We start from the raw sequence: 19,862 nt of genomic DNA on the forward strand, positions 1-19,862 counted from the left end.
TTTAAAATATTACAATATACACTTAAACTGTAACGTGATACTTTTTTTACTTTAAAAAACGTGGTATCTCTATTCTTAACCGAAATAACTGCAAAATTAAGACATAATAAAAAAAGACATTTATCAAAAACAATATAAAAAGTAAAGTGACAAAAAACGTTATGGATTGTATGATATACCATTATCAGTACTGATCTAAAACCTTAATACTAAAATCACTGTACACAATTACAGCACTGTAGGCATCCAATAACGGCAAAAACGCGAATGGAGTATGTGTTTATTATTTGTGAGGAACATTCCTACAGTACTTTAATTCGTAGTTTGCTTTACAGTACATAACAATAATCTTCTCCAAATTTTCCACAGTCAGGCTGTGTCTTTTGTCTGTTAAAATCATTTTGAAAACAGAAAAAGTGCACTCCACACTCACAGATGTTAAGAGGGGCATAGGAAAATTTATCTACATTTTTCAATTCAATTTCACTTGGTAAGTCTACCTTTTCCCCATCCATTACCTGATGTACCCTTTTCAGCACTGAATAACCTGAGTTCTTCTGCAGTACACTAGACCACTTTTCTCTTATTTTGTCCCCTACCTTGCCCCTAGCACTTGGTATGTTATTCTCAGCTTCCTCAATTACAGAAAATTCCTGTTTGAGACTGTTTCCTTTTTCCTCCATTTTTGTAATGGTGACTGGAAGAAATGAAAAATTTGCCTGAATATACACAATGTCTCTCTGAACACTGGAACAATCATTTAACAGCTCTTTGACAGACGACACACATGCAGAGTTGTCCGTTAAAGGCAAATTGTCTATCACAGTCTTGATTTCCTCAAGATGTTCTGCATAATACAGGGCAGCTTCCATCCAGGAACCCCAACGGGTGGTGATTGGCTGTGGTGGAAGGGGAATACAGGGAAGTTTCTCTCGAAAGATGGCTATTCTTGATGGAGCATTACAGAACACTTTCTTCATTGTTGAAATGAGAGTATTTACTGCAGGAAACTCGGCCCTAACTGTTTCTGCGAGTCTATGCAAGGCATGGGCCATGCAAGTAACATGAATTAAAGAAGGATAGAAAGTTTTGAGGAGAGGTGCAGTGGCAATCATGTAGGAAGCAGCATCGGAGACAAGGAGAAGGACTTTAGAATCATCAACACTCCCAGGATACAACAATTGCAACCCCTTGTTGATGAAGTATGCAATGCTTTGACTATTGACTTTCTCAAGCTGTTTAGAGCAAAGAAGGTGAGCGGTAGATGCCTGATTGGGTTCCAGTTTTCCTACTATAAGGTTAGCAATGTACCTGCCCACAGAGTCGGTGGTTTCATCCACACACAACCATATGCAAGACTCCCCAATATCCTCCCTGATTGACAAAATGACCTCATTGTAACAAATATCTAAGTAGTTCTTCTTTAATGTAGATGCTGATGGGATGTGCTGCTTGGTGTATTTCTCTAAAAAATCTCTGAAAACCGGATTATGCACAGCATTCCAGGGGATATTTGCTGCAACTAGGGCTCTACACATATCAGCATAGAAACCATTATGGGTTGTAGGAGATATAGTTTGTCTGAGCAGAGTCTGTCTAATGTTACTTTTCATAGCTGCTTTTGCTTTGTGACTGGCAGTATCTGCATGCTGCTGAAGGTGGCATTTTTTCTCATGTGAAATCTAAAACGCAATAAAGTGATGTCAATTAGAGACTAAGATGAGGAATAGAAAAGGTGAGCTATTGAATAAAATTTGTAATTTTGTACTATTTAAATTAAGCCATTATTACTCTAAAGTTAATTAAGAACAAGAACACTACAGTCCCCGAAGGGCCTTGGCTTTCAATAACGGTTGCTGCCCAGCTCATGGCCTGCAAATAATGGGTGGAGTGTGGTCAGCACGATACATCCCTCAGCCGTATTGCCTTGCCTCCGTGACCCCTGCCCACTGTAGCTTCTCAATTGTCCTCACGACGCTGGGTCAACACCGTTCCAGACCTCATAGATTTCTAAATTACTGCCGGTACTAGAAATCGAACCCAGGTCGTCTGGACTAGGTCTCTACAATTAATTAGAGGAGCCAATATAAAAACCTTAGTTTTAGATTAATATGAAATTTACGATATATGCACATACCTATTTATTGCAGTACTGGCAGAAAATAATCTTGCCATCAAAAGTCATCCCTGGAAATTGTACAAGCCATTGTTGTGCAAGTGCACTCTTAGATGATTTTGTTTTAGGCATGATGAACTATATTCACTTAAACAAATGTTCTTTCACTGGAGACTTGACACAGAATGTCCCTTCTTACTACCTGCTCCTTGTTCTTCCTAGATAATCTCCCCCCTCACCCCATCACTCGACACAGTACGTCCTTTACTACCTGCTCGTTGTTCTTTTGAGCTAATCCTCCACCTCCACACTTCACTCAGCATACCTTTGGTGACAGTTGTCTGGGAAGAGCACATTTCTGTGAAAAACCCACCCTCTCCTGTTCTGCTCGTTCCAGGATGTCCATTGTGTGATTGTAAAAATTATAGAAGTTTAATTTTATTTTAAATATAGAAAATAGGCATTTTTAGGCACTAAAATAGTAAAATAGGCTCTAAAGGTCCAAATAGGCATTTTAGGGCACTATAAAACTCTGTTAATGTAAGGTATTTATCGTGAAACGTCAACATATTTTTAAAAAATCATGTTATTTCGTAAGGAACGAATTAGGCATTTGCCTTAAAATCCCAGGTCTAGTTAAGACGCAGGTCATGCTTTTTAAAACAAGATTTGCAGATTAAACCACCCAGCTTCACTCTCAATCTGTAACATTTGTATAAACACACAATTTCATGAACATTTTGGACAAGCCTTACCATCTGCCAACTTTGATTTATTCATCAGTAACAACCAGTACACTGAAACATAAGCGGTAAATATAGGAACTTACTCTAAAATATAATAAACTATAACTAACTAATGGGAAGCAAAACTCCGGCTTACCATCCTCGGCTTTACAACTGACTTCGTCTGCAATATCTGGACCGGCTTCACTCTGGTTCACTTCAGAGTGGGCAGACTGTCAACAATGAACTGAGAATTAGAAATAATATTTCAAATACAATGGGTATATGCTCTTCTGCTAAATGTATTATGTTAACTACTTATTTGAAATCACAATTGTAATACAGACCCTGTAAGAGATAACACATCATTACTGGAAGACTAGACCTCAAATAGGCAAAGTAATGTTCAACTTCTGGAATTTTCTAACAGCAGATTTTTAAAAAATTTTGTTTGCTAGTTGCTTTATGTCGCACCGACAGAGATAGGTCTTATGGCGACGATGGGATGGGAAACGGCTAGGAGTGGAAAGGAATCGTCCGTGGCCTTAACATACCTGCCAACTTTACACAAAACAAAAAATCAGCAGATTTTGATAAGAAAATAAGGGAAAATCAGGAGAAATCAGGAGATACAATTGGTCAAAACTGCTTATTCTACATGTCTTGCACAATACAATACTATGATATATTTATAACACTTATTGTCTCAAAGCCCGACTGTTGCTATAACAAGGCTACAAGGCTAAAAATTACACATCTCTATTACCTCACAGGAAGTATATGAGTGAGATGATCAGTTTCTGATAAGCCTTGTGGAAATAGTATGAACTCGTGCTCCACATGTATGAATCGGTCATGCACTTAAATGCCATTACTTAGCAAATGCATAGATTAATATATTGCATCAAGCGCCCGCACAATTATGCGAAGCGCAATGCTATTTGTATCAAAGAACTAGCTGATGTACCCGTGCTTCACTACGGAATTCTCAGAAAGACTGTCCTTATAGTTTTCCCAACTGAAGTCAACATAGGCCATTACAATGACGGTACGAATGTCATGATTAAAAGTAATACTGTCATATGGAATATTTGATAAAATGAAAAACAGCACATTTTCTCACTTTTAAAGAAAAGTACCACAGTGTCAACCTAATAGTTCAAAGTTCCAGAGCTAGAATGACCAGGCCGTAGACTGCTGCGAACACTCCTGTGTCATTATTCCATTTAAGATGATGCCTGTTATTTAAAGGGACCTAACATCCAGGTCATTGGCACCTAATGGTACAAAATGAGATGAAATGTAATGACAATTTAAAAGTCCAAAATCGTCCACTGACCAGAATTCAAAATGTGGTGTTCCTCACATAGTGGCTACTAACCATAGGCAAGGCAGACCCATGGTGTAGCTCATAAGTGTGGTACTAATCACAGGTACTATAAAACTCGTCCTGATTCACGCACTGTCGCTACTAATCACAAATCTATTGTGTACCTAACATAGTGGTACTACGTGCAAGTAAAAGCGACCCAGCGTATTTGTACTAATTATAAGCAGACTCAGGGTTCTAATTCAAACATCCCTAGGTCGCCCCTTTTAGTCACCTCTTATGACAGGCAGGGGATACCGTGGGTGTATTCTTCACCTGCATCCCCCACCCACAGGGGGTGTGTGTTTGGTCTGTGAGAACTATTTTATTTCGCTCTTGTCCGCCGGCAAGCCAGTTAGGACCCCCCCCCCCAATCCGCCACGTGGTAGTATTACCTCTCCCCCCCTCCGCCACCTGGAATGCGCCACGTTGTAGCATTACCCCCCCCCCCCCCCTGCTATGCTAATATAGTAGGTTCATGGTTATTCCATTTAAGTGTGCACACTGTTCATTCCAATCACTGCCTCAGAGTAGGGATTGAATAGCTGGAATACTATGATGATCCGGTGTGTTACGTGCCATTAGTATCAGAAAGTTTATGAACCAGAGGAATGTTATTGTTGATCAATTTTATGAGCAGTCTATATTGCAGGCCTTCACATTTCATTTTCTTCTGACTCTGTGATATTAAAGCATCCAATGTAAAGTGAGCCGTCCTTTGTTTTACGACTGTGTTCCCTCCTGTGTTGTTATTCAAGCGATCGTTCCTTCATGACTTTTTTCTCATTCTTATAATCATCTTCACATTATTATTCAGTATGGTGAAACTGAATAAGACATAATCAGAATTGTACTCTCTAAAACTTTTGTTATGTAGTACTTTTCAATATAACCAATTAGATAGGTAATTAAAAATTAAATTTTGGCACCTTCCCCTTAAAGTACTATTTAGAACAGGGTGAATAAAATTATTTATAGCATAGACTGTAGTTCCTTATTCTCCAACTTTACATACCGATTTCCATTAAAATCTGTTTCTCCATTTTTTTTGTACCTTAGCGCTGATATGGACTTGGCAACAAAAATCCAAATTCATGAATCTCTTAATATAGACGGTACGGTAAAAATGTACAAGACAAATGATGGGAAATTTAATAATATATAAAACTTTAATTATGTAGTATTTATCAATAGGGCCAATAATAAAAAATGTGAGAATTAAAGTTTAGGCCTTCCCCTGAACTACCATTTCACTCAGCGTGAACAACTATTTATGGCCTACATTGTAGCGACTTTTTCCCTGACTTTATATACCGATTTTCATTAAATTCCCTTCAGCCGTTTTCTGGTGATGCGGGTACATAATACATACATACAGGCATTACGAAAAATTAAAACTTGCATTTCTCCTTGTTAATGTGCTCACGACAAGTACAGAAATATTCTTTATAAATTCTGAGCAATGTACAGACACTCTTATCTTATTTATATTGAGATAAATTAAAATTAGTCAGAACTTGTCTCCAAATGGCTCCTAAAATATCTAGAAAAGTCACTAGTCATTATCATTGAAATTCTATCACTACATTACTAAAAAAGACTCCATATATAGCGACTAATCCCTAGAATCGACTAACTGATGTGAACGAACACGAACATAGCACACGAAAACGAGAGATTGACGATAGATATACGCGTCGCGATATGCAGGTTTCAATAAACATCGCACATTCGCGCACATTTCTTGCATTAATAAACGTAGATATTTCGTTTGAAAGCGGCCAATGAGCGAAGGACTTCCGGCCAGTCACGTAAACAAGCTGAAATGGAGGGATTTGAAAACAAATGTTTGAAGTTCACCAAAAAATAAGCTAAATTCGGGAGAAATAATAGAATCGGGAGGCGGGAAAACTGTCGAAAATCGGGAAAGTTGGCAGGTATGCCTTAATTAAGGTACACCCCCAGCATTTGCCTGGTGTGAACATGGGAAACCACTGAAAACTATCTTCAGAGCTGCCGACAGTGGGATTCGAAGCCACCATCTCCCGGATGCAAGCTCACAGACGCGCGCCCCTAACCACACGGCCAACTCGCCCGGTGATACAATTTTAAGAACTGCTCTATGACCTCGAGATATCTAGAAATACTCGAGGGAAGAGAAAATACCACAAATTCACCCCCATCGTCACCTCCCCAATGTCATCTAGTGTTTTGATGATAATGTCCTGGAAGGGAAGAGAGACTTCACAATTACTACTAAGGCATCATAATATCAAAGTACTGAGCTAATATTTTCTGATACATAAATGGCAGGAAATTAATTGGTGGTACAGAGTTACAATGGAAGCAATCATAAATTAAACTTGCAATTATGTTCCATTTTGTTTTAATTTACATATTGCTAGTGCCAAGTACTAATGATTTTAATTATAACCATCAGAATTCATTTTTTAAAATCAGTTACATATTTATAAAGGTTTAAAATTTTAATAGAACTTATTTTCAAATATACATGTATATGTTATCTATTTGATTTCTTGTTCAGCAGGAATTTCTGGCCACTTATGTTTTCCAATTCTATAAATAACAATTATGGAGAAATAAAAATAATATATTCTAAAAGCTAATCAAAATATTTTATTCTAAAAAAACACACTTCAAGTTGAGTGCAATCCTTCTAGAAGTAGATAACTCTTAGTAAAATGATTTATCAATGGTCTATTCTATTAATTAGCTCTGTATATTCGTGCACATATGTGTGCATGAAAGGCGAAGGTGTTCAGCAATTACAGGACAAACATGACATTTTGAAGTGTCGTTTGCCAAAGTTTGAGGAGATTTCCAACAATGAGTTCCCACATCCTCCTATTCCAGAAGGTAATCCAACAGCAGGTATTATCTTATGCATCACATCCGAGTATCACCCACTGCACCCTTGCTATGCGAGCTACCGAGAGGCTAGATATGCAGCACGCGGTCTCCAGCCTATACGATACCTGCTCCTGGTTTGTGTGCGCACCTCCTGTTGTAAGGTACACATTTCTCGTATCTGTGCTCGTCTTATCGGTTCATTCGAGGAACATGTACTCATAATGAATTAATAGTGGTGCTCACAATTCCTGCAGTCATTGAGCCCATAACCACACATCTCCTTATATTACGCTGCTTTAAGGAGAGGGGCTGATATATTTCAGAACTGTGGTAAAAATGGCAAGATGCATAGAACTAGTTTGCAAGGGACTAGTGGACCACCTGGTATATTGAGTAGATCATAGCTACTTTCCACAGTTACATCTTCAACATCTTTCCCCTTGAATTTGGAGGTCCTGGAATGAACTACATTTCAAAGAGGGGCCTTCTATCTTGAGTGTTCTTACTACGGAGTGACAACTGATATTCACAGTTTTCTTTCTACATTGTGATTGCCTTTAAGATAATCTTGACTGCAAGATCAAAACAAGTCAGCAGAAAATAATTATAACATGAACTATTATCCCCAAAACAATGTCATTTAGTGGTCGTGAAGGTCTACAATTCAAGATTATGAAACACTAGAGCTTGTGACAAAATTTTCAGGGGGTTCACAACAAAATGTGTGTTCACGTCTCAAATATACCAAAACAGAATGCAAATCAGTACAAAATAACTTACTTCAATCATTTCACTAAAAGTTCCTCATACGGTTGCTTCTCCACTCACAATCTGGTAGAACCCCTATAACCGAGGATGCATTTTTCTGAGACTAATCAGTGAGTGTACAACAAAACTAAAACTACAACTGTATGGCTCAGTGGCTCAGACTGATTTCTGACCCCACGTTGGCAGGCTCAATACTCAGCTTCCTAAACGTAAAATTCACAGCAACTTTGCTACAATGCTGTAGCCTATTGTAGCGAATATTAAAAGATGTGAACATGGATTTACATAGCACAATGTAGATCAAACTTCTTCCCGTGATTACGAATCCTCTTCAGAATTACCTAGTAGCAAAATCTTCCGGCAATGTAGTGCAATAGTAACTTCTGGGAGCTGTGGCCAACAGTAACTGGGGAGGTGGCAGACCCTTGTGGTAAACTGTAATACTATGACTTGTTTGAGGGTAGTTGTAGACTGAAAGGCACATACCTTATCATGCTCCTCATTTATGAAGATATCTGTGCATAAACCATGACGTCATCTCCATGCACATGCGTATAGCCTTCAGGCTCGTAGCAAAATTTCCAGTGTGCTCCCTGCATTGTCAGTCGAAACGAGCATTGTCAGTTTAACAGAATTTCAATATAAGTCAAATGCTTTCGTTTAATTGATGAACTCGGGCAGAAACAAAGGAATTATCCATGAATGCATGTATATGCATTAGAACTGGGTGTTCACGTGCTCATGTGCTCCTTATCGTTCTACGATGCGATTTTATTTGACGTAAATAAATATCACATGAGAACACGTTCACTTCCTTGTATAAATTACTTTATTTACACTGTACGTCACAACACAAAACTATACACAGTAGCAAATGACACTATACAGGGTGAAGCGAAATTTGAGCACTCTGGCGTCGCAGCGCGACTCCTCACATGCCAGCACTAAAAAAAAATGCCTCTCAAAAGATCGTCCTGCGAGTATATCCGGCAGAAAAATAACGTTGCAAGAGTGGCAATCTGGCAACACTGTAACCATATGTAGGGTAACTACGTCTGTCAGCACATATTAGCCGTGCTGTTCAGTTGTAGTGGATAGTTTTTTGTGTTAGCATGGAGGAGGTCGAGGGTTCGATCCTGGGTCGAGGCGCTTTTTTTATTTGCTAATTTCTATCGGACATTACATACTGTAATACAGTAAGACACCGTTTCTTAGGTCACATGTATCTTACATTTACAAAATTTAGTAACTCTGAACACGTAATGCATCTAGTAGATGAAGTGGTGCGAATGAATTCACGCCCATGAAGTGGAAAGGGCCTCTTTCAAAGCTGACCAATGAAAACGAATGTTTGTCTGTTTCTAGGATCATAGTATGCAAGTGTAAATGGTTTCTAGAGGACCCGCTGCAATCGCTGTTGACGATTAAGATGCCACATACCATACCACCTGGACTACATTTACGAAATAAAAAGCATACGCCTCAACCCAGGATCGACCCCTCGACCTCCTGCATGCTAACCCAAAAGTCTATCCACTGCACCAACCGTACAGCACAATTAATGTGTGCTGACAGAGGTAGTTACCCTACATGTGGTTACAGTATTGCCAGATTGCCACTCCAACGACCTTTTTCTCCCGGATATACTCGCAGGACGAACTTTTGTGAGAGACAATTTTTTATTGCTGGCATATAAGGAGTCGCGCTGCGATACCCGAGTGAGCGAATTTCGCTTCACCCTGTATACAACACTCGATAGCGGAGTACCCTGAAGTCGATTCTGACAAGTACAGATATCAACAACACTGATGCGCGCACTATAATGTACTCTCTCTTGAATTCCCCGCCTCCCTCACTCACTCACTGACTCACTCACTCACTCGAGTCCAATGATCTGACTAACTCACTGACTTGACAGCTCGATATTTATACTATTCGATCAACCATCTAGAATGATCGACTTCTGGAAGAGTTTTTGGAACACACTATCAAACAATACGCATTTGAGGTTATACAATTTTATACTACATATTTACAGAGGAACCATATACTAGTCATGTTTGACACTTAAAAGATAATTTAGCCTTCTATAAACTATAATTAAAATATATTAAACATAATAATTGAAGGTTTTACATCAATTACGATGTTGTACGTACGACATCCTGAGAGCCCACCGCCACTGCTCTATAGGGAGAGTATTCACGATGATATGAAATGCTTTGATGGACTTCAAACGAAAAAGGCTCTTATTTTGTTTCTAACCTTTTGTGTTAGATGTCAGGATGACAAGATCATCCCTAAGTTCGCAGTGACAGATCATCCTATTGTATTGCCACATAGCTATAGAATACTATGAAGTGAGCTTCGCTCTCATTCAAGCGCACATTCATGCTTTGAGAAGAGAACTGGGTTCTATTTCAGGTGAGCTTTATATGCTTCGTATTTCCTTAGCTCAGAAGTTAGGTGACCATTTCCAACCACCTTGACCTTGTGTCTGACATCGCTCATCACTAATCTTCTTCAGAGGCTCAACATGTATCCACACTTTCTTGTTTATCAATGTGCTAGATGAAGAATTCAGTTCCACATTTGAATTTTTTTTTTTTTTTTTTTTTTTTTTGCTAGGGGCTTTACGTCGCACCGACACAGATAGGTCTTATGGCGACGATGGGATAGGAAAGGCCTAGGAGTTGGAAGGAAGCGGCCGTGGCCTTAATTAAGGTACAGCCCCAGCATTTGCCTGGTGTGAAAATGGGAAACCACGGAAAACCATTTTCAGGGCTGCCGATAGTGGGATTCGAACCTACTATCTCCCGGATGCAAGCTCACAGCCGCGCGCCTCTACGCGCACGGCCAACTCGCCCGGTTTGAATTCTTCTGAAGTAGTGGTTAATCTATCCACCACTAATCTGGATGCTACCCTGTCTGTGCTCGAAAAGGGATTATTTTTGCTGTTTCCCTTCTTAAGCTTCCAAATGAGATCATCTCCTGGTGTTGAAGCTTCTATAATACATTTAATGTATCATATCACTGAGGAGATTCATCTTGAAACTGCCATCACTATCACACTTCCACAGAGCAGCATTCTCTAAATCAACTGAAAATGAAGAAAGACTTTGTCTTGAAAGCTGATAAAGGCAATGCTACTGTGGTTATGACCATTTATTTTAATTCTTAAAAATCAACTGAGTGATTGTACCTCTTGAGTCATCAGTCCATAGACTGGTTTGATGCAGCTCTCGATTCCATCACATCCTGTGCTAACCTTTTCATTTCTACATAACTGCTGCACCTTACATCTGCTCTGATCTGCCTGTCATATTCATACCTTGGTCTACCCCTACCATTCTTTCCACCTACACATCCCACAAAAACTAACTGAACAAGTCCTGGGTGTCTGAAGATGTGTCCTTCACGAACATCTTTCAAATTTCTATAGCCTATCAATGTTTGAAGTTATAAAATTTTTCTTAAGAAAGGCTTTCCTTGCTTGTGCTAGTCTGCATTTAATGCCCTCCTTACTTCTGCCATTGTTTAAGACTTAATTTCCAAATCTAATATTAACTGAATCACCTGACTTCGTCGACTGTACTCCATTAATTATGTTCCCGACTTTTTTCTTTCTTTTTTTTCATCTTTTACTTCTTACCCAAGACTCTGCCCATACTATTCAGCAATTTCTCTGCATCTTCTGCTGTCTCAGATAAAATAACAGTATCATCAGCATATCTCATGGTTTGATTTCTTCTTCCTTCATTCTGATTCCCATTCCAAATTCCTCTTTGATTTCTTTTATGGCCTGTTCTATGTAAACACTGAAAAGGACGGGGGACAAATTGCAGCCTGGCCTCACTCCCTTATGGAATGCTGCTTGTTTTTCAAAGCCCTCTATTCTTAACACTGCAGACTGATTTATACAAAGATTGTAGATAATTCTTTGATCTCGGTATCTGATCCCGATCAACTTCAGAATCTCAAATAGCTCGGTCCTATCAACATTTTCGAACACCTTTTCTAGGTATACGAATGCCATGTTCGTGGGCCTGTCCTCCTTAATTCGATACTCCAAGATCAGACGAAGTTAAGATGGCATCACATTTTCCTACATTTCTTCTTAAGCCAAATCGATCTTCTCCCAACTCAGTTTCAACGTTTCTTTCCATTCTTCTGCAAATAATAAGTGTAAAAATTTTGCAGGCATGAGATACCAACTTAATGGTGCGGTAGTTTCCACTCTTGTCAGTACCGACTTTCTTGGGAATAGGTATAACATTGTGTCTAAAATCTGGTGGTTCTTCTATCTCGTACACCTTACACATTAAATGGAATAACCTCGCCATACTGGTCTCTAATGCAGCCTGCAACTCTAAGCGGATGACGTCAATTCCAGGTGCCTTGTTCCTACTTAGGTGTCTCAAAGCCATGTCAAATTCTGACCTGAAAATTGGGTCTCTTATTACATCAGCATCAAGGCTCTTCTTGTTCCTGAACCATATCAATTAAGTCTTCACCTTAATACAACTGTTGGACATGTTCTTGCCATCTTTCTGGCTTATCTTCTTTCCCCAGAAGTGGTTTTCCATCTGAACTCTTAATATTCATACACCTAGTTTTCCTTTCTCCAAAGGTTTCCTCAATTTTCCTGTGTGCAGCATCTACCTTTCCTAGGACCATACAACCTCTAGCATCCTTGGACTTCTCCTTCAGCCATTCTTGTTTAGCTCTCCCGCACTTTCTATCTACTTCATTCTTTATTGACCACATTCTTCACGATTGTCCATTCTTCCTCTGCAGTGTTTCGTTCAGTCTTTTCATCTTGCCTGTAAAGTGCTAAAGAATTATTCTACCAACATCACTGAAAGGAGAACAGTATTTCTTAATCCATTAGTGCTCCTAATTACAATAAATATTTTTTAAAAATATTTTTCATCCTTTCTGGTTTATAATGAACCTAGCAAGAAGTAAGAATTAAAATTTCAAAAAAATATATTCGCGTAGTCATTTTTGACTGGCAAGTTAAGTTGCTGGGGAGCACATACATAGTCAAAATCAGAAGGAAACAACTTTTTACAATCATAATCCACATCTTTTTTCCAGTTTGTGGAAATGTCATTGTCAGTTCACTGCTTGTGGAATACCTTGAAGCATTCGTTTGGACGCAGAGGTGCATCACACTTTCTACACAAATACATCGTGGGATTTCCGCATATTCTGCAATGCCTGTACTTGGATGTTCCCTTCTCAATGATGTGATCCATTCGGTCTCGCCTCAAATCATCTAACACGGGTGAGAACTCATATGTTGGTCAGATGCCTGGAGATTGCTGTGGTGTCCGAAGACTTCAGGAGACATACAACACATTGACGAAATTAGAACAATGCCATATCGTGCCCAAATCTGCGGAATAGAAGCCATGCTTGCACACATCAAGCGTCAACGGCCCAAACGAAGAATGGCCACCACCATTTCTTTGTCCTAATATTACAGCGGTATGTAGCTACGAACTGGCCATTGACATCTACACCACCCATGCGTCTATTGTACTGGGCAATGAGACTTGGAATATAAACCAATATTCTTTTCTTCTCCGTAAGTTAATATCTGTAGCACTTTTTCTTTGGTTCAATGCTGTCACAGTTGGTTAGTATTGTTACAACATTGTTGTCATTCTACCTTACCACCAAGAGGTCCTTAGTAGACGATACTGCCGTTGCAAATAGGGGCTCTTTTTTCCACGTTTTTTTGTCGGCAAGTGCATGCTTGGAAGGCATCTGTTTTCTCAGAGAGTCCCAGTGCCTCCTAATCTCCTTGTTAGCTCCTGCAGGAGAGGTATGGATGTGAACAAGTTATCAAAGTACATCTTAGTACCACGCACAGGATCTACATACTCCAATAAACATAGAACCACATCACCACCATGGCCTAAGTTTGAGGTTGTAAGCTGAGTAGACGCACCACAGTAAAGTTCCATGTGAAATATATAAACAGAAGGATCAGCAACCACACACAGTTTGTACCCGAATCTTACCAGCTTCTTGCAAATAAATTGCTTGCACTCATGCTTTCCATAGTATGGTATAATACTTTCATCAATACTGAAAGTACGCCACGGCATAAAATCTTGAATGAATTATTCAAGAAATTGAAAATTGGACGAACATTGAACATGCGATCTTCTCCTGTATTTTTGTCATTGTTGGCCAGATGGAGGTGTCGTTTAATTTCCTCAAAGTGGTTACACCGTATAGCTTTGGTAACAAGAGGTATGTGCACATCTGGTTCATTTCTCCAGTAAAGTCTTTTTGATGGAAGTGTGTGATAACCTGCGAATAGATTTACACCAATAAGGATATTTTGCTTGTTGTACATCCTAAATCATGCACTAAATCCTGAACAGCATACCTGTTAGTCTCCTTTACTATATGATGGATAAGGTCACTAATGAGGTATAGCTGAAGTGCATCTAGAGGATATGTAACATGTCCTCAGAGGTAGTTTTATATGCTGGAGTTATTTCAGGAATACTGAAAGAAGTAGACGTTTGGTGCAATTTCCATGACAAAGATTGAGACTGTTGCCTAAATCGCTTACGAGGAACGCTGGCATGAGCTGATGATGTGCTTTGTTGTGGTTGTGGCTCTTCCTCCTCCTCCTCTTCTAGGTAAGATCTACCATTGTCATTGTTGTAAGTTAGCAACACATCAGACTGTAGAACACGAGATGGAAGATGATTAAAATCTCCCGTCACCTCTGCATCTGACTTATCGGAGTCCTCGTCGCTGTCAGCTGCTGGATTTTCCATGGGCGGGCAAACCGCAATAGTATTACACAGTTCCCCATCTTCCTCATTTCCTTTAGCAAGTTCCTCGAGAATTTGGTCTAAATTTAGGCCTAGCCCCCTTGTATAAGAGCCTCTTGATGACCTGTAAAAGGCATGGTTGATTGAAGGATTGTGTTTTCTAAACTTCTAAACATTGTTACCATATCAAATAAAACATTTAGTGTTCTAAAAATTTGTAATATTTTATGTCATTATTCCCTAACTGTCCTGGGTACATCTTGTCATGTTCTTCAAATCTACCCATCTTTAGAATTTTGCCTATTCAATCGCCTCTCTCTCTCTCTCTCTCTCTCTCTCTCTCTCTCTCTCTCTCTCTCATATGTATACATAGAAAAAGGACTGTACTGAAATACTATTCCTTTTTGATAGGCTTGCTTGTATATTACTAACTGTGGAACATTGGTATTCCAAGTGCTCCTCGGCAAATTTAGTTGCCACCAATATGAAACTGTGTCTGTACATCAAGATATTCCTCATAAGTGCTTGATTATCAATTATTTCACTTGTATATACTTTCATCTAAGCTAGTAATAACGCTGAACTTAGTAAAATTATTGAGTATGGGAAAATTACTCACATATTTGAAATTCTGTAACAACAAGCAAATGGCAGCTGTGTAGTATAGTTGAATACCTGTTCACTTACGAAACAATCTGGTCTAGAACAACACTGAAGCTCTGCTGAGGTTGTAGGATTCTCCATTGTTACTATTAAGATCAACTCCAGGGATGTCAATTGTTTTCATACATCACCAGAGCATGAAATACAGCATGGCAACTGAAGTTGCCAGGTAGCACTAATGGGTTAAAGCGAGCTTGATTCAGAATGACTTTCTCGTAGTTTGCAACAACAGACTTCCACACTTCCCCGGCCATTAAAGTCTTCATAAAGATCCATAAAGACCGAGTTCCATTAAACTTATTATCAATAGTATAGGTTCCCCTACATACAACCTAGCAAAATATCTTAGAGAACTTCTTAAGCCATACATAATGGGGTATCCATCAGAAATTCATTGTAATTTATTAGCATTTTATCGAATATACATGTCTCTCCTAGTGATGTTCTAGTCAGTTTTAATGATGCGTGTCCGTTCACTAGGGCAACAATCATGGACACATTGTCCCTGTAGGATAGGATATTTCCTGGCGACATTGTTAATACATTAAGTAATAATAATTGTTATTTGGTTTCAAGTCCCACCAACTACTATTTTTAATAGTTTTCGGAGATGCCAAGGTGCCGGAATTTAGTTATGCAGAAGTTCTTTTTCGTGCCAGTCAATGTACCAACGGGAGGCTGATGTATCTGAGCACTTTCAAACATCACCGGACTGCACCAGGATCGAGCCTGCCAAGTTGGGGTCAGAAGGTCAGCGCCTCAACCATCTGAGCCACTCAGCCTGGCTGTTCATGTTAATCTGTGCCATCTTGTCCTTACAACTATGTACTGTATTTCAGTTTCATGGTACAATGTATGAACAAATGGATGTGTTGCCATGGGTTTGCCACTGGCACCAGCCATCACTCATTTCTATATGAAGGAATTTGAAGGGTGCTATCTGCAATCTTACAAACACAAGCCTCTGGTTGAGATTTGTCGATGACATTTGTTTTATGGCCCCGTGGTGAACAAGAACTATCCATATTTTTTGATCATTTTGAACAGATTATATCCAAACATTAAATTTACCAGGGAGATTGAGAATGGAGGATGTTTGTCATTCTTGAATGTTTGGGTTTCTAGGAATTATGATGGAACTGTGTCATTTGGTTTACAGTAAACCATTCATACTAATAGGTGTCTTCGTAGGACCTCTCACCACAGGCCTTTTCAAAATTGTTTTGTGCTTAACACTCTTTATCAACTGAGCAAGGGAAGTTCGTCAGGAGTATAAGTTAAATGGTGAACTGCAATTCCTAACCAGGACAATCCTGAGCAATGGCTACTCAATGAAATAGAATGACAAAGTGCTATATCCTACGCCAAAAGTGACTGTCACAGGATTCTACTCCTTTGAGTCTGGCCTTCTTGACATACGTACAATCTGCCGTGGACATGATTGGCAATAGTCTCGCAAGCCACATTATCAAGACCATCTTTAAACCTATCACCATCATAGGCAATTGCTGGCAATCTGTTAGAGATACTCTTGGTTTAAACTGTGTTGTATTGGAACATACATGATTTCTTTTTCCTGTGGATATCTCTATGTCAATCACTACTGATCTGCATTTAGGGCAGTCGCCCAGGTGGCAGATTCTCTATCTTTTGTTTTCCTAGCCTTTTCTTAAATGATCGCAAAGAAATTGGAAAATTATTGAACCTCTCCCTTGGTAAGTTATTCCAATCCCTAACTCCCCTTCCTATAAACAAAAATTTGCCCCAATTTGTCCTCTTGAATTACAACTTTATCTTCATGTTGTGATCTTTCCTACTTTTAAAGAAACCACACAAACTTATTTGTGTACCAATGTCCTCCCACGCCATCTCTCCACCGACAGCTCGTAACATACCACTTAATCGAGCAGCTCTTCTCCTTTCTCCCAAGTCTTCCCAGCCCAAACGCTGCAACATTTTTGTAACGCTACTCTTTTGTCGGAAATCACCCAAAACCCATCGAGCTGCTTTTCTTTGGATTTTTTCCAGTTCTTGAATCAAGTAATCCTAGTGAGGGTCCCATACACTGGAACCATACTCTAGTTGGGGTCTTACCGCAGACTTATATGACCTCTCCTTTACATCCTTACTACAACCCCTAAATACCCTCCTAACCATGTGCAGAGATCTGTACCCTTTATTAACAATCATTTATGTGATTACCCCAATGAAGGTCTTTCCTTATATTAACACCTAGGTACTTACAATGATCCCCAAAAGGAACTTTTCACCTCATCACTGCAGTAATTAAAACTGAGAGGACTTTTCCTATTTGTGAAACTCACAACCTGACTTAACCCCGTTTATCATCATACCATTGCCCACCGTCCATCTCACAACACTATCGAGGTCACCCTGCAGCCGCTCACAATCTTGTAACTTATTTATTACTCTGTACAGAATAACATCTGCAAACAGCCTTATCTCTGATTCCACTTCTTTACACATAACATTGATATATATAAGAAAACATGAAGGTCCAATAATACTGCCTTGAGGAATTTCCCTCTTAATTATTACAGGGTCAGATAACGCTTTGCCTACTCTAATTCTGAGTTCTATTTTCTAGAAATATAGCCACCCATTCAGTCACCCTTTTTTGCCAGTAGTCTTCCATGATCTACCCTACCAAATGCCTTAGATAGGTAAATCGCAATACAGTCCATTTGGCCTCCTGAATCCAGGATATCTGCTATATCTTGCTGAAATCCTACAAGCTGAGCTTCAGTGGAATAACCTTTCCTAAACTCAAACTACCTTCTGTCGAACCAATTATTAATTTTGCAAACCTGTCTAAACATGTCTGTTAAACATGTAGGAAGGTAGCAACGAGGGTTATGGTACATCGCAGGCACTTAAGTCTTGGTGAGCCACAGAACTCTGCTGGGGTGGAGCATGCCATACAAAATGACCATCAATCACTTCTTATGAAACATTGTCATTTGTAAGGGGAAACATTTTACAACAAGAATCATTCGTGAGCCGATAGAAATTGCTGAACACCCGAATAATTTTAACGAAGGGGACGGCTATATACTGAGTAGACCATGGCTACCTCAGTGGTGCCAACTGTTGAAGTGGATTATCAGTAATCAAACTCCGCACCCCAGAGAATTTTCGAGTCAAGTCCAAAGCATGCTCTTCCCTTCTCGATAATGACACCCCCTTTGCCCTTCCCAACAGCAATCTATTCTAAAGTATATCCATATTACACAATAACATTTGCATACTACCTCTTAATTCAGTGATAAAACATTCCTTGCAACTAGTTTCACACCCAGCAGCACCTTTACATGGTAGGCTTTCTTGAAGCATCCTTCCCCCTCTGATCAAATTTTGTCTCCTGAAATATAAGCGATTCCAGTGTAGATGTCCTTAATGTAGGTCTCTATTCTTTCTATCAACATTCCGGTACACTTAATATAGAAATACATTACTGAAGGATTTATAGGAAAGGAGAGCTTATGGGTAGCAAAAGGTAGTGATGATTGAATAAGTATCATCGTCTCACAAGCACTGAAACGAAGAGAATTTAGCAGAAACACTCAAAAGGATTGAACATTTTTCCTTTTCATTTTTTCCCCGTTGAAAAAAGATTTCGTGTAAATGTCAGCTTTTCCGTAATAATTTCCCCTCTGACCGCAATGCCGTAATCATGAGGTGAAATCCGTAATAATTCCGGACAATCCAGAATAGTTGTTACCTCTGCTACCTTACATCTTCCAACATCTTTCTCCTTTGCTCTGGAGGCCCTGTAATGAACTGCATTTTTAACAGGATGGTTCTATCTTGAGTGTTCTTATTATGGAGTGACAATTGCTAATAACTGTTTTCATTCGATATTGTCATTACTCTGAGGACTTATCTTTGTTGCAAGACGAACTAGTCAGCAACAAAATTATTATAACATGACCCAGTATCTCCAAAGCAATATAATATTATTTAGTGGTCGTGTAAGTCTGCGTTTCAAGGTTAAGAGATGAAATTTTCAATCAAGACCGGTTCATACATTGCATGAGTAAGGAAACCAAACTGGAATGCTTTGAGAAAATTTAAGATACAAATAGACATACGAATATCAGCCAGGGACATGGACTGCATCTGAAAACAGCCAATGTTTACTTTCTGGATGGAATTCTCATACAGGAATATGCATCGCATAGACTTACTATACAACCAACAGCAAAAGCATACTGCAAACCCTGCATCAGTATGATGAGCTGTAAGCTGAAGGTAGGAACAATGTCAACGTCATAGAGGAAAATGCGCATGAAAATAGCACAGGGAAAAGAAGCTGGCTCCACCTTTGTTGACCAACTTTTCCAATCCTCCCAAAAGAAATTTCCGGAGGAGAGTCTTATGCATATTATATAGAATTCTATCTTTCTCCTGACAAATACAGACTGTAACCGAACTGCAGGCATTTCAGAGCACAATGTAACGGTTCAAATCTTGTTACATTAATTTGTCTATATTATTATTATTATTATTATTATTATTATTATTAT

The 19,862-nt window shown here is 39.1% G+C and overlaps 1 protein-coding gene across 4 annotated transcripts in view; it reads right to left on the reverse strand.

Annotated features, from left to right (window-relative positions):
• LOC136864010 (uro-adherence factor A) overlaps positions 1–19,862 on the reverse strand; it is a 639,417-nt gene that overhangs the window by 227,180 nt on the left and 392,375 nt on the right. For 3 of the 4 annotated variants that reach the window (XM_067140506.2, XM_067140509.2, XM_067140508.2), the window contains 2 exons: positions 2,999–3,074; positions 2,872–2,913 (listed from right to left, as the gene is read on the reverse strand). In XM_067140506.2, coding sequence (XP_066996607.2) covers positions 2,872–2,913; positions 2,999–3,074 — 118 coding nt within the window. The remainder of the gene's footprint in view (positions 1–2,871; positions 2,914–2,998; positions 3,075–19,862) is intronic. The other variant, XM_067140507.2, reaches the window with a different exon arrangement.

This window comes from Anabrus simplex, chromosome 2 (assembly GCF_040414725.1).
Source record: "Anabrus simplex isolate iqAnaSimp1 chromosome 2, ASM4041472v1, whole genome shotgun sequence".
NCBI lineage: Eukaryota > Metazoa > Arthropoda > Insecta > Orthoptera > Tettigoniidae > Anabrus > Anabrus simplex.